Source organism: Sphaerodactylus townsendi, linkage group LG03, assembly GCF_021028975.2.
Source record: "Sphaerodactylus townsendi isolate TG3544 linkage group LG03, MPM_Stown_v2.3, whole genome shotgun sequence".
Lineage (NCBI taxonomy): Eukaryota > Metazoa > Chordata > Lepidosauria > Squamata > Sphaerodactylidae > Sphaerodactylus > Sphaerodactylus townsendi.
Genome location: NC_059427.1, coordinates 85,144,323 through 85,160,269, shown reverse-complemented (window position 1 = coordinate 85,160,269; position 15,947 = coordinate 85,144,323). Strand labels below are relative to the sequence as shown.

At 39.2% G+C, this 15,947-nt stretch overlaps 1 protein-coding gene across 3 annotated transcripts in view; it reads left to right on the top strand.

Moving 5' to 3' along the window:
- SPOCK1 (SPARC (osteonectin), cwcv and kazal like domains proteoglycan 1) overlaps positions 1-15,947 on the top strand; it is a 628,061-nt gene that overhangs the window by 318,266 nt on the left and 293,848 nt on the right. For all 3 annotated transcript variants that reach the window (XM_048491083.1, XM_048491082.1, XM_048491084.1), the window contains one exon: positions 8,882-8,996. In XM_048491083.1, coding sequence (XP_048347040.1) covers positions 8,882-8,996 — 115 coding nt within the window. The remainder of the gene's footprint in view (positions 1-8,881; positions 8,997-15,947) is intronic.

The window sequence follows — 15,947 nt, the reverse complement described above, 5'->3', positions numbered from 1 at the left end:
AACCCACCATAACCGGTCAATTCTTTGTTCTGCACTCAAAGCTGATTGTGTTGAATGAGTTAGTAGAGCATAGGAGTGATATACTCATATTATTGCAGCCCAAGGCAACAACTTAGATAGAGAAAGGGGAAGCAATCTGCTTATTCCTCCTCCAAACAAAACAGATCTTGGGCTGCAGAGAATAAGAGCAGATTTATATTCTTTATAGCCATTTTATCAGTTTCTGGTGGATAGAAATCCATCATTTTTCTTTGTACCTGAAATGGATGTTGAGTGCACAGAATTGGAACAATCTGCCCCTATTATGTGCTGTGATCTGCTTCTCTCTACAAGTCGAAGTGAAACAATGTGGTAAAGTAGGAGGACAAAACTTTTTTTAGAAGAGCAAAAAGTAGCAAGGGAATTGTTGCCGGCAGCATAGTCACAATAGGCATGTATCATACCCTCATTATGGTGCATATTCGCACTGACAAGGAAGATCCACATGAATAATCTTTGTCTTCTGGTTATATATAAGTGTTCATTTCAAAAGGTTTACGCTCCCTTCTTCACAACACTGACACTGTTATTGTATAGGATTAGCTTCTCTTTTTCTTGTTCCCATTAATCCTTTTCCCTACTATATCATGAATATCTGTTCCTAGAAACTTATCAGTGGAGTGTGGTTTATCATGTTTCAGAGAATACATCTTACCTTTTAGTTTTCATTGTACCCTTTGTCTCTCTTTGTTTCTCACAAGGGTTATCTTATATGAGTGGAACCAAGTATAAAGAAAATGTGACAAAATGTGTGGTCACTTCCACACATGAGATTTTCATTTGTACTCACACAATAGAATAAGCACCTACACTTGCAGCTGATTTGAAATGTCCAATACCTCTGAAATCAGGTGAAATATGGACGGTTTCATAAACAATTCTTATTGAAAGAGCCAAGGTCAGAACCATGAATCACAAGGATATGCATAACAGGGACTCTTCTTTGTATATGAGATATTGTGGATTCAGAAGATCTTTTAATTTTTAAATTTATTTCTTGAAGCACTCTAAAGTGCCCTGAACCACCATGGGTGCATTATGGTATTAGAGCTATAGCCTACACAATTCATTATTTTTTTAAAAAAAAACATGATATTTGCACAAGAGAACAGTAGTAAGGTGCCAGATAAATAGCTGCTACAACATCTAATGGTGTGAAGAAATGATTTAATCAGACGTTCCTCCAGGGCAATGCATTACAATATCTTGCACACATGGTGGTTCAGGGGGCAAAAGTGGGATTTTTGCTCCCCACCCCGCCCAGAAGCTCATAAAAATATCATAATGAAGAGTGTTGGCTGAGCTGATAACCCATAAATCAATTTTGTATTAGCTGTCTACTTATCAGACTCATCCAGTTTTTTCCCGATTGGTGAATCTATGGCATCAGGCCTCTTTACTTCAGCCTACTTGATATGGGGATACAATCCATGGTATGCTAGAATAAAGGTCAAGAAAAATAGAAAAGAGTTGTTTGAGAAAGGATAGAATGAAATATCCTAAAAAGAGCATAATGGGAATGGAAAAGACAATGAGTAAGCAAGGATGGAATAGAATATTTGAGAGTACCTGCAGAATGACACCAGAATAATAGAAAGCTAGGAAATACAGCTAATGTGAGATTTTACTCCAGAACATCCCCCACAGGATCAGAGATCACAACCTTAAATGGCTTCATTCCTTTTACCAGGCATTGTTAATTCATCCTTGTCAGACATAATTTATCCTTCACTCTTGCAAGTGTACATCTTAGAGCCACCAAGATAGATAAAAGCCAATGCAAAGAACTTCTTCACCTCAAAGAACCATAGTAAATATTTATCTTGAGATGGAGAGGGAAGTTCCCTGCATACTAAATTGACCTGGAATTAGTTTAATTAGCATGAGCGTAGTAGATGCCATCCTGTCGCTAAGTCATGTTGCAGTTTAACAATGTCATTTGTACAGTTTTGGGGTGAGAAAGCCATTCTAAGAATGTTTACAAGGCAGTTCACATGTCAATTAATCGAAATAATCTGTACACTCAGTAGACTTAACTAACATGTTTACTAAGAACCATAGAGTATGCAAAAAAGTGTTAAAGGATTAAGTTTGATTTTGATGAAACAAATGTTTGAATGTTGTAAAGAATTGCAGGTTAACTTATTTTTTATATTTAATTGTTTTGATAACATCTACAGCCACTACAGAATACAACATAACGCAAACAACTAAACAGTGAACCAGTCATTCTACTAAAACAGCTAAAAATCCACAAACTAAGTTGACTTCCTGCCCATTCCCCACTTTGAAAATTATCCATATTATCCTTATTATTCATATTATAATAACTTCCCATTTTAAATCTAAACCCAGAAAGTTTTATGATTACTTTATTCCAAATTCAATTGCAAAAATATTCAAACAATTACAGAATTATCTACATTAAAACCTTATTTCCACAACTTATTTCCAGAATATAATTTCTTCATCTCTCTATGGGCAATTCTCTACTATTTTATATAATTAAAACTGACATCTAACGTTTCTTTCTCACATTAATATCTAACATTTTAATCTATTTTATCCAATTGCAAGATATTTTAAAGTTAGATCATGGTTCTTCTTGAAGAATTCCTTTGCAGCTGCTGTAGAAGTGATTCTCTGTTGTTGACCATTATAGGTAAAAAGGAGGCTCTCCCATTTAAGCCAGGCAAATCTTATCAATTTCTTCCTTAGAGCTACAGCTAGAAAATTACAATTATATTCTTATCTTCCATCTTAAATGGTTAACTCATTTCTAGCACTTTGTACTCCCGTGCAGAACTCAGAATTACATTTTCTCCCGAAATAATCCCTTTTGTGTTAAAATCCTCATAAAAACTCAAATGTTAAAGACATGAAAATGACCTTAAGTCCAGGGTTTTTAATATTTGCCTTAAGGTTTAAGATGAATTACCTTTTTGTTCTTTCATATTTCCTCTGACTATATAGACTAGAAACTGTATCTTGAATGAATGCTCACATTTTCACTCTTCTTTCAATAACAGTGGAACTCTCACTTTGTGTTGCCCATCCCTGGATTAAATTATTGTAAAGGTGAATTTTCTTTCAACAATGAATACACTTCAGAATGGAATACAGGAGTGCATGAGTTAAACTTAATTTTATTAATGCCTGATAATTATTTAAAATATATCCTATCCTTTTTGTGCAGGTTGCCAATTTTGGACAGCCTTTGCTGACTGTAAAGATATGTGCTAATCTACCCTGACTCAAAACTCAGCCAGTTTGCTGAGAGGTTCCAAATCTCATTCCATATAGTAATTAAGAGTTCAGATCAAACTGCTCAGCACCAAGGGGGCTCTCTTTGCAATGAGAAACTGTATTAGGAAAAACTACATATTTAGATACCTTGGTATACTTTCTACAGCAACCTATGTTATTTCTACCACTAGAGAGGGGTTATCCTAGTTTAGCATCCAGTTTGCCAAAAACATACAGTAAGGAAGGTCCTTCTGCAGATTAGCCCAAATGACATTGCAACTCCAGTAGATTGGCGAACACTGTTGTCCATATACAGGTGAAACTTGGAAAACCTAATTTTCATATGGGAGATATATCTCCACCCACCCTAATATCTAATTCTACTCCTGTTGACCATGTACCTTGCTACTTCTATATCAGTAGTCTCCAAATCCTTTCCCTAACCCTTCTCTGTAACATCTGTGATCATAGAATATTAATCCCTATACATCACTCTCAAACGAGCTGCAGGTTTTTAGAGATATACATGCCAGATGCTAAGCCTGAGTTCAATATAAGAACTCTGTGTTTTGGAAATTCTCAGTATTATTTCAAACATGCTTTTCATGGGATTAAATGTAAACACATTTAGTTGGGTCTGTAAGATTCTGGGAAAGGATAGAAAATAAAGGCCAAAGTACATGTGATATTAGAAATGTATTCAAAACTGCGAAGTACAACTGAGCTGCAAAAAAACAACAATGTAAACTGGGTCCACTGCATCAGGACCAGGGGCTTAGTTCTTTACCTTTAATGTTTAAACATTCAGAAATGCCTCCTTGAGATTCTTTAAGACCCAGAAGAGTAAAGTGGCTGTCTTTTTTTGTTTTTCTTTATGAGTCCTAAAGCAGTCTAGTGATGGCATTTTCAATTGCAGAAGAGATAAACTTCCCATATACTCCACAGAAGACTTGATTCCCACAGCAACTTTTTGCAGATAAATTACATGTCTGGAGTGACTAACATCATTATTAGTTAGTGAGCTGCGAATCAGGAAGTCACTAGTTCAAGTTTCAGCTTACTAATGAGCTTACTTTGGCAGACCTATTAGGAAACCAGAAAAATAACAGGCCATTTGTTTCTACAGAATTGGGGGATGGATTGGCCCACATTGCTTTACTCACTTCCACTGCGTGTTCCATCGGCATTTTTTTTGAGGAGAAAAGGCTTTTACAGATTACTGAAATGTTGTGATAATTTAGCTTGAGGATTTACATAGTTTTCTGGGAATTTTATTGTATGTGAAATGCTGCCAAATTGCTTCTGACTTAGGCTGACCTTATGAGTCAGAGGCCCTTTCTGCACGGGCGGGGCGAGCGGGAGTGCCCCGACATAGTTGCAGTCGGTGCACCCCCCAGGGCTGTTTGCACACCATTCTGCAAATGGCCCCAGTGCCCCAGTGGCCCACAGGGCTGCCTTGATATGAAGCTGCCTCTTTTTTCCCCTATTACCTTCTCTCGGCTGCTGTCACTCTACAGAAGCCAGGGGACATGTCTGTAGCCATTGCTATGCCTCCAGTGACAGAGGCAAGGATGTAGGTAAGGGGGGTTCCTGGGTTCAAACCCCCATTACATGTCCAAAGCTCTGCCCCAAGTTTGTGGTTTTTTTGTATTGTTAGTGTTTTTCAGTTTTTGGCCTGTAGGGGGTGCAGTTTTTAGGCTAACAAAGGGGGTGCCTAATCCTCCATTGTTTCCAATGGGAGCTAATAGAAGCTGGGGGCTACAAGTTTGAGGGTCCATAACTTTGGACCCCATGAATCAAATTTCACCAAACCTGGGTGGTATCATCAAGCGAGTCTCTTTAAGATACCCTGAAAGTTTAGTGTTGCTAGCATAACAATTGCACCCTTGACAGCAGGCACCCTCCAAATTTCCCCAGATTCTCCTTTTAAATCCACCCCCTTCAGCATGGATTTAAAGAGAGAATCTGAGGTCCCCAGTTTAAACATTGAAAGTGATGCTGTTTCAGGGTGGGGGATAATACACCTCCAAACAGCATCACTTTCAATGTTGTTTTAACTGGGGACCCCAGATTCTCCCTTTAGGGTGTATTTAAAAGGAGAATCTGGGCTCCCCAGTTTAAACACTGTTGAAAGTGGTGCTGTTTGGGGGTGGATTCCAGCATCACAGCAGCTGCCGGGGCCCCCGCTGAAATCAGATTTTGCACTGAGCTCCATTTTCTCTAGCTATGGTTTTGTAAGGCCATCAGAGGCCAGTGTGGCCACAGCTGGTTCCTCGTCCTCCAATGAGTCACTGCTGCCAGGTCTGCCTTCGGGGGTCTCACCTTCATTGGAGTCAAAAGACCAGCATGACAGGCCATCATCCTCACTGTCAGAGATTGCGGGGGAACAGACCCTGACACCCATGCTGGTCTAAACGTGCTGTGCAGAAGCGGCCAATGTCTTCAAAGATGCCCTACCCTGAACAGCCTTGCTCAGATCTTGCAAACTAAGGGTTATTGCTTCCTTGGTTAATTGAATGAATCATGAAAAATTGAACTGAAAAATTGAATGAATCCATCTAATGTTGGGTCTTCGGCTTCTCCTGCTGCCTTTAACGTTTCCTAGCACTATTGTCTTTTCCAGTTACTTTTGTCTTCTCATGAAGGGATCAAAGTACACAAGCCTCAGTTTAGTTATTTTAGCTTTTTCATCTTTCTAGCATACTCAGATAATAATGTGAAGCAATTTGAAGGTTAAAAAATGCTAGATAGTGCTAGTTATTAGCATATTTTCATCATTAGCATATTTTTCATCATTAAAATAATTTCTTTAAAAGGTTACTATATCATTAATAAGTTAATCTGTCATTGAATTTCTACCACATCCTTCTTTGCACCCTTTTTCTTTGTTATATGTATTTTATATACAAACTCTTTATTGCAAGCTAAAAGGGATATTTTTATAGGAAGCCCTTGTTATAACATTGGCAGAACATCACTGGATGGTTTGTGGTCCCAAAAGATTTTTTTTAGATGTGGAAAGGTTTTTAATCCTTGTGTTTTGGCAAAGCTCCAAATTTGTAATCATTTTCTTTCTACTATCTGTACTCTCACAACATTATGGTGTTATTAATTCCATCAAACCCACAGCATGATTGGTGCTATATTGTGCTGCACAGACAGTATTTTACACCAGTTATAACTGCATTTAATTGGCAAATGGGCCATCATCTACATGTATATACAGAAAGCGTCAAAGATTCTTTGAGATTCTTCATGATGAAAAGTATTGTTAAAAGTATGGTTGTTGATAAAGATGGTATTTCAGTTTTACAGTAGTATTTGTGTATCATGCTGGCACTAGCTGGAGCTAGCATGCTGAGTTTTTGATTTTAGAATTATGTTGGATAAAAATACAAAAAAAATCACATACTGTAGTAACAGAAGACTGCTGAATTTCAAATGTGCTCAGCAATGACTGCATATCCTGCTGAACAGTCGTGAAAATTAAATAACTTGTAACATAATTGTTGTTTCAATAAATAAAATGGCAAGAGGATATAGTCTTGACTTCCACATATGACAGATTAGAAATATTACATGTCATATTCTTTTTGATAACCCTTGTACATTTTTTTGGTTTGTTAAAACATTTAGATCACGACTTTCCTTTTAGTTCAAGAGAGAACCAGACCAACTAAAAACAGTTCAAATTGATTCTAAATTGTAATTTAAAATAAAAATATAATGGAAAGTTAGAAAAACTGTTTTAATATGAGCAAATCCATAACCAGATTTTTGTTTTTTAATGCCAAATATATGGTCTATTGTCATCTCTGGAAGTAGAACCTTGGCTTCTTTACTTTTAATTTGAGCAAGGGTTCCATGTTTTATTGTCGAAGGCTTTCACGGCCGGAATCACTGGGGTGCTGTGTGGTTTCCGGGCTGTATGGCCATGTTCTACCAGCATTCTCTCCTGACGTTTCACCTGCATCTGTGGCTGGCATCTTCAGAGGATTTATCAGTAGTTTATTTATGTATTGACTTCGCTGTTACTCAAAGCAGATTACAAAATGTAAAAACAATCAACCAGAATAAATAAAAAATAAAAAATCAAGGGGACTAGGACTTGATAACAACAAGCAGAAAACAAACTAAAGCATTACATGCCATAATCAATGCAGTGGATTTACATTACACTGGTTAACATTTACACTGTGCAGTAAATGTGAGATGATACATATAATAAATATTTCAATAAATTATAATCTTATTCCCTTATAAAACTGCCTTCCAGGACTGTTCCATAGGGCTGCAAGCAGCAGGGAGGGGGACTGGGGACATGGGACGTTGGTGAAATGGACTGGTTTCACTTCTGGGGAAACCCAGAAATGACATCATGCTTTTCTAGGAATTGCTGGTACAACCATAGAATTTCCACCAATTCCTAGCACAATGTGATTTGTTTTACCGAAGTGACATGTCATTGTGTCAATAGTGATTTTATTGTTTTTCTCCCACTGTCCGAAAGAATAGCGGGAAGTGAAGGTTTTCCACAAGAGGTCTCCTACCATAGCAGGTGGTGATGGAAAGTGCTGTCAAGTCAATAGTGACTAATGATGACCCCATAGGATTTTCAAGTTGACAGATGCTCAGAGATGGTTTGACATTGCCTGCCTGTACAAAGGCTGAGAGAGTTCTGAGAGAACTGTGACTAGGCCAAAATCATCTAGCAGGCTTCATGTGAAGGAGTGGGGAATTGAACCTGATTTTCCAGATTAAAATCCACTGCTCTTAACAATTACACTATGCTGGCTCATTCCTGGCAACCCCACTATTACATTATATTGCAATTCTAACTTCTGTATAACAATGCCCCCTATATATTTCCATTTTCCATGTTCTGTGGAATGATCGAACTAGGGAAGCCTTCGTGACCTTCTCAGGCACATAGTTCCATAAGGTGTGAGCTACAACAAAGAGTGCACATGTATATCTGTCTGTTTGCAGGGTAGCATCCTCATATGGTTATAGTTATGAACGACTACCTGAGCAGTGATTTGGGGAGGGCTGAGGTGAAATTGAGGATCTTTTTGGTTGTCCCAGATGTAAGGCACAAGACACAACAGTTGGGTTAAATAGTTTGTTAAATTGCTGCTCAATATCATAGGCTAAATCTATGTGCACAGCCTGTACTTGGCAGCCATTCATGACCACCTTAGGTTTGGGAAACACTCCCTTGACTCCAAACACAGCCAGTAAACTATTGCTGACTTTGTTTATCCTCACATGCACATGAACTGTACGAAGAGGTGCCAAATTTCAACACTCTGCACTTTGATCTGCACAATTAGTATTTTGGATTATTCTACTCAGCAATCCCAGTCCCAATCATGTACCTCAGTTGATTTTTTAAAAGGGGCATGGACAACAGCATCCTGGTATGTGATAGTTGGGAATGGACTTGTGCAGTGCTGTAACTCTGTCAATTCCTGTTAATGATGTTTATCTCCTCAGATAGTTCATTTCTTCAGATAAAATAATTCAGATAGTATTATTTTAATTAAAGAGTGATAAAAGAGTTTTCTAAATTTCTTTTCGTATCTTATTTTAACAGCTCTTGATCCATCAAAAGACCCATGTTTGAAGGTAAAGTGCAGTCCACATAAAGTGTGTGTCACTCATGACTATGAGACAGCCATTTGTGTAAGCCGCAAACAGCTAGTACACAGGTAAGACTATGGCAACTTATTGTTTCAGTTAAACATTTCTAAAATGTTTCAGTTAAACATTTACAGAAAACAATAAGGCTCATTCCGCACATGCAGAATAATGCACTTTCAAACTGCTTCCAGTGATCTTTGAAGCTGTGCGGAATGGCAAAATCCACTTGCAAACAGTTGTGAAAGTGGTTTGAAAACGCATTATTTTGTGTGTGCAGAAGGGGCCTCAGTTTGTTCAATAACCAAAATAAATTATGTCACAAAGCCTCTTTTTTCTAAGAGACTTTGTGTTTTGTTTTCACTTCCCCCTCTGATTATGATTATACTGCATGCCTTTATGTTGGTGGCAGTTGGGAAGATTTTGTGAAGCTATTTCTTACATTTAAGTTGAAAATTGTCTTCTGTGGGATAACAAAAGGCTAACAGCAGCAAAGGAGCGACTTTGCATAACTTTACATTTAATTGTTGGATGTGATGGGTTTGCAGGTGTGAGGAGAAAATCTGGGCTAGCCTCTCGCTCCCCCCTATTGACTTTGTTCCCAGTCACATCATGTAAATCATTTGGTCATTCTGGTATGGGAGATGTGGACCATTCAGCCTGTGGGAAACATTCCTAGTCATGCAAGTCTACTTAGATTGGCCAGCTGACATTGTTGGTTGTGGGGTCTCCTTAATAAAGTAGGATTTTACATGCAAATGGTGTGTTTTGTGAAGCCCTTGCAACAAGGATTCCAGGGTAATCTCCTGGATTAGAGGGTTGGGGTGGACTTCTGTACTGGAAGGTCAGGGGCCATGAGTTGCATGAAGCCAGCCATAAAGCTCATGCAGATGAGCTGGCCTGGTAACTATGGAGAATGTTTTGCCATTTGTTTGTCTTTGCTCTGTGTTACACTAGGTCTCCTGCTGAGACTAATGAGGTTATTTTGTTTTCTTACTATCTAAGTGTGTTCTGTCTAAATTCTTGCACTTAAAATTGTCATCAGCATTTCCTTGCTTTGTTGTGGCTTCAATACAAATTTAACAGACCCCACACTACTGGTTAAGCAACTGAGCCTTCATTGTGGGGCTGGTTGCCTGCATTTCAGAACAGGGCTGAAGTTTTCCATGTTCCAGGAGTTTCCCTTGGCTTAGGGCAGGGGTAGGGAACCTGCGGCTCTCCAGATGTTCAGGAACTACAATTCCCATCAGCCCTTACCAGCATGGCCAATTGGCCATGCTGACAAACTGATGGGAGGTGGTCTAATTTGGCTCCTGGGATTCTAACTAGGGGCTCTTGACAAGTTAAAGTTTAGGTCCTGCTTTGAAACAGCTTGTGGTGGCTACAAAGAGTTTTAATTAAAATGTACATTTCATTTGCCTCCTTAACTGGGTATAAAATATAATAAGCAAGATTAGGGATAGGTAGCTATTATTATAAAAAAAAGTGTGATGCATCCTTTATACATATCAATGGTGTTCCAATGTATTTTGGGGGGCATAGCTTGAGCTTCTGAATTGAATTGTCAGTATCTGAAGTATCTGAAGTTCCATATCATGTATATTGCTTTCACCTACTACCCAGACAGTGATCATCTTCTATCTGTGACCACGTTGACACTGACTTCAGGTGTGGTTGTGTAATTTAGGCAACTGACACAATGAAGAATTTGAAACATTGCCACTGTGACCAGAGCACCAACCAAAGGGAATGGCACATGTGCTGTAAAGATAATTTTTTAAACCAGTTTTTTTGTGTGAGAGAGTGTGTATCATAGTAATCCAGAAGAAAAAAATTCAAATATAAAACTATGATACTATGAGAAAGATGTCCTTCCAGCTATGAATGCAATGCAACTAAAATGGTCCGAAACCTGAAGATTCTGAGGCCCAAACAAATTGGTTTTTGTTGTGGAAAGTATACAACTGACCACTGTCTTACTTTGACTTTCCTTGCCGAAAAATATCTTACCATAGTTCAGAAAAAATGTACACTACATTTTTAGATCTTAAAGGTGCATTTAATGCCATTCCTAGAGAAGTTTCACGGAACAAACTTGACAAAACAGATATGGATCCTTGCCTACTAACCATTCTGCATAACCTGTATCTAGGAACTTCTTGTCAAGTAAAATATTTTCCAAGTGGCCTTCTGATTCCTCAGATTACAACTAATAAAGGAGTCAAACAAGGATGCATCTTAGCTCCACACTTACTCAATCTGTGCATTAACGATTTGGCTCTACATCTGATGAAAGTAAATGGTCACCCTCTAAAGATGGGGAAAGTGCCATCCCTCTACTTCTCTATGTGGACAATGTGTCTGTTCTTTCTTACATACAAGTGGACCTTAAATGATATATTCAGGCATTCACTAATTAGTATCATCATAATTATCTCACTGTTAATTTTTACAATTCAAAGGTAATAGTTTTCTCAAAGAGATGGAAATTTTTAAATGGAATAAATGAATGAATGATTTTATTACAGCTAAATGGAAAATTGAGGACAATGTGATCAATCAAGTTAAAGCCTTTATGTATCTAGGTTTGAACTTGAAATATAATCTTTGCTGGTCAACTCATAGCTCTCATGCCATCAATTTATCCAAATGTGAGGCATCAGCAATCCTCAATTTCTGCTTTTACCAAGGTGATCAAATTCTGCCTGCAGCCATTACAATCTTTAATGCAGAAATAATCCTGCAACTTTTGAATAGAATATCTGTATGGATCCATGCTTTCAACAATATTGTTGAATATCCACCTGCCTACTTTCTGCGTCGAATAACAGAATTGCCTCTATGTGCCAATTATCATATGATCTCTGCAAAAACGAAACAATCACATGAAAACTGGAGCTTGGTCAATTAACATCAAATACTGACTGAATGTATTCTTTAATCATCATCCATCCAGTCTGCTGTCTTCAATGTTAGAAGATTCCTATTTATCCAACTGGCATAGCAAAATCTTACTCATGATTAAATGCATAGGAATTGACTTTGATCTTCTATTTTAGTTTTATCAAGCAACTATACTAAGAACAATTTTCAAAGGATTCATGACCATGAGATAGCAACACTGTATCCACATAAACCAAGAATTTACTTGTCTCAATTCCTAGGCATCCGATTATAATTCCAACTGACTTGGAACCACACATTAACAAACGGGTGTTTATGATGGCTAGTATGAACTCCGACTCATCATCGGTGCTCTCAGGGAGATTTCTTCACATTCCATATGCTGTACATTTATGTTCATGTGGGAAAGGCCAGACTCCATCCCTCACATACTTTTTGTTTGCCCTCACTATAGGGATCTGCATGAGACATTAATTGATCCTGCAGTCCATCTCAGTACAGCCTTAAATAATGCGAATAAAAAGAAACTACTCTAATTTCTTTTATCTGATAAAGATCCAAAAACCAGTAGTTTAGTAGTTAAGTTTTTTACATTAAAACTAAAAATGACGCCCACCTAAATGAAGATTTTTTTTCAAATTTATTCCTTGTATAAATCATTAATCTTAACTCAAATTTTAATCTGTATGTTTATATCTTGTTTTCATATGTGTCTTTTGTGGCTATGAATTTGTATAGTATACCAATAAAGGTATTTCAAATTCAAAAATTCAACTAATGTGGTCCAGGGAGGTTATAGAAACTGTGATATGATGTCTGAAGGTAGCTTTGTGATTGGTGACGGTAAATAAAGTAAAGCTTAATCATGAGAAAATTTAACTGCTACAGGTAAGTGAATTGGAGGTTTCTCCTGCTCTGGATGGAGTTGCAATCCCCTTGAAGGTGCAGGTCCAAAGCTTAGAAATGCTGCTGGACTTGGCCTCCTGCTGAACAAGCAGGTGATAGTTGTGTCCAGTGGTTCTTTTTACTGTCTTAGTGGGCTGTGGACTTTCCTGGTCAGAAAGTTCTCGTCACTATAGTGCATGTTCTGGTAACTTCTAGATTAGAATTCTGCAGCGTGGTGTGCATTGGGCTATGTTTGAAAAATATTAAGACGCTTCCGTTGGAAAAGAATGTTGCAGCTTGACTGGAATAGGGACCATTTCACTTCATTCTTGGTCCAACTGTATTGGCTCCCAAGTTGTTTGTTTAGTTTAGTTGCTCAGTTTACTAAGATCAAGTTTACTAATTCTTTATCAAAATGTTTGGACATTTGTGGAAATGTAGGATTTTTCTGTTATTTTGCTGGATGTTTACTGCTTGTGCATAAAGCGACTTCTATGGGAGACACGTCCCGCAATCTAAAGAGGCACCTTACAGGAAAAAAAGGGGGGATGTAAATCCAAACTACTACTCCTCCTCCTGCTCCTGCTCCTGCTCCTCCTCTTCTTTTTCATGTCATGTCACTATATAGCCAATTAAGTTCAATATTACTGGAACCAGCAGAGAGGAGTAGCAGCAGAAGAGACTTGGCCAGGAAGAGCAGAGTGACCTGCTGGTGTTCATTTTGGAGGGCTTTTCTCAAAGCCACAGCTTTTAAAACAGTGTATTTTAACAGGGGTTATCTCTTTTTCTCCTTGTAAGGCTGCTGAATCTGGAAGGTGGGGCTTAACAGGGGTTAACAGAGTTCATCTCTTGTTCCTCTTTGTCCTGAGAGGTGGGGCTTTTGTCCTGAGAGGTGGGGCTTTAGTTCAGTCTCTGGAACCAGCGGCACTCGCCTTGCAGCGCGCGCAATTTTAATTTTTTTAAAAAATTAATAAGGACATATTTGACAGATAGTACGTGCAGATAGCTCCAAGGGGGCACTGACTAAAAGCTTAATATTTAAATATCTAAACAAATCAGATATGAAGGCAGAAAGCCAGCAGGGGGAGGGGGGCTTTCAGTGTTTTGCACTGAGTGTCCCCGCATATGACTATCTGCCCACTGGGACAGAAGTGGTAGGTGTGCCCTGCTGCAATGAGCTCCTGTACTCGAAAGGATGTGTGCATTCTCTTCCAAAACCAGGTAGCAATTTCTGGAGCTGAAAGAAGGCAGAGAGGGCAGACAGAACTTTCAGAGGGACTTAACAGCCGAGATCCCCACTCGGAAGTGACATCTCTTCCAGATGTCATGGAGAATGAAAGGTCTTGGGGATGGAGGTGCCAGTCTGAGGTGGGGGAAGATGCTCCCTTAGATGGGATCCCTTCCTTAACTGGTGATCAGCTATCCTCTCGCACTGAGGGATACCCCTCGAGGGAGGTGGGGGGGAGCTCCCTGTGGTAGGTGGTCGATCATTAGAAATGTAGAAGTTGGGTTTGTGAGAGGCGTGATATTGGCATGGTGACTTGCCTGCGAATGCGAAAGGTGCGAATGTCGCGGCCGTCCTAGATAGGCTTTTAGACAGTGCTGAGAGGTGGAGTCAGCAGTTGTAGTCCATATTAATAGCGACATTGGAGAAATGCTTAGCGGGAGGTTCTGGAAAGCTAAAATTTAGGCTGCTAGAAACGGGGTTGAGAATCAGGGACCTCAGGTGGCATTCTCAGAAATGCTGGCGCAGAGGCGGAGCTAGGCAAGCGAAGATACAGGAGTCTCAATCATTGGATGAGAAGGTGGTGTAAGGCAGAGGTTTTCGATTTTGTCAGGAACTGGGAACAACACAGGACAAAACGAGCCTGTACAGATGGACGGGCTTCATCTTAATAAAAAAGAGGAACCAGGCTGCTGGTAAATAACACGATAAAAGGTGGCAGAACGGCTTTAGAAAGCTGATCATAAGGGGAAAGCAGGCAGGAGCTGAGAGTGACTTCGGTTCGAATCACAGTATCTATGGGGATAAAGACAGAGAGGGAGGTTTTTTCTAAATCAACCACAAAACAAAGCGAGGAACATGGCAATGTGCATGTGACAAGGATTAGTGTCTGCAAAAAAAAAGACTTGAGAATAAAACAATAGAATCCCAGGTTGGAGACAGAGACAGAAGGGTGATGCAGGTGTCTCTATGCACAATAGTAAAGGAAACATTAGACTCTAAAATGGGAAGGCTAGAGTACAGAGAGTTTTGAAGAGGGACTTTGATATAGTGGGCATTACCACAGAGACATGGTGGAATGAGGAGGGAGCAGTGGGATAGCTCTTATGCAGGCTCTGGGCTCTATAGGAAAGGATGAGACAGAGGCGCGTGAGGTGGAGGTGCCTTGCATCAAAGAAGGCATAGTATCACATAAAATAGACAATGCAAGTGGGAGCTTGGTTCCCCTACAGAATCACTGTGGATATCAATACCGGGTGCGAAGGACAGTTTAATATTAGGAATATATTATCGTCCCCAGACCAAAGTGCACAGAGAGGATTCTTGAGATGGAAAAAGAAATTAGAGAGGCCAACAAAGCGAGAATGTAGTGGTAATGGGTGGATTTAACTATCCCCATATAAACTGGAAAATGCATGTTCGGGTCATAGTAAGGAGAGAGCATTCCTGGATATGCTAAATGACTGTGGTTTAACTAGAGCAGATGGTTGTGGGAACCAACCCAGGGAGAGGTGATCCTAGATCTAATTCTATGTGGGACCCAGGACCTGGTGCAGGAAGTCCAGTGTTGTTGAGCCCGATAGGGAACAGCGACCCTAATGCTGTCAGATTCCAGTATCTCAGCATCACGAACAAAGTGGCAGTTAATACTAATGTAGTTACGACCGGGCCTTCAGAAAAGGAAATTTCTCAAAGATGAGAGGGGGATAAAGATGCGCTTACTTGGGAAGCTGAAAGAGAGAAAATCAAAGAGAGTCAAAGCTTGTCCAGAGATGCTTGGGGGGATTATTTAAAAACACAGTAATAAAAGCTCGGCTGGAAATGTGTTCCCTGGGTTAGAAAAAAAAAGGCAGCGCCTAGTCCAAAAAAAAGAAGCCTACATAGTTAACAAAAGAAGAGGTTGAGGAAATTATCAGAAAAAAAGAAAGTATCTTTTTAGAAAATGGAAGTCCAGTTTGACTGATAAGAAGAATATGAGAGGGAACACAAATGGTGGCAAAAGAAGCCT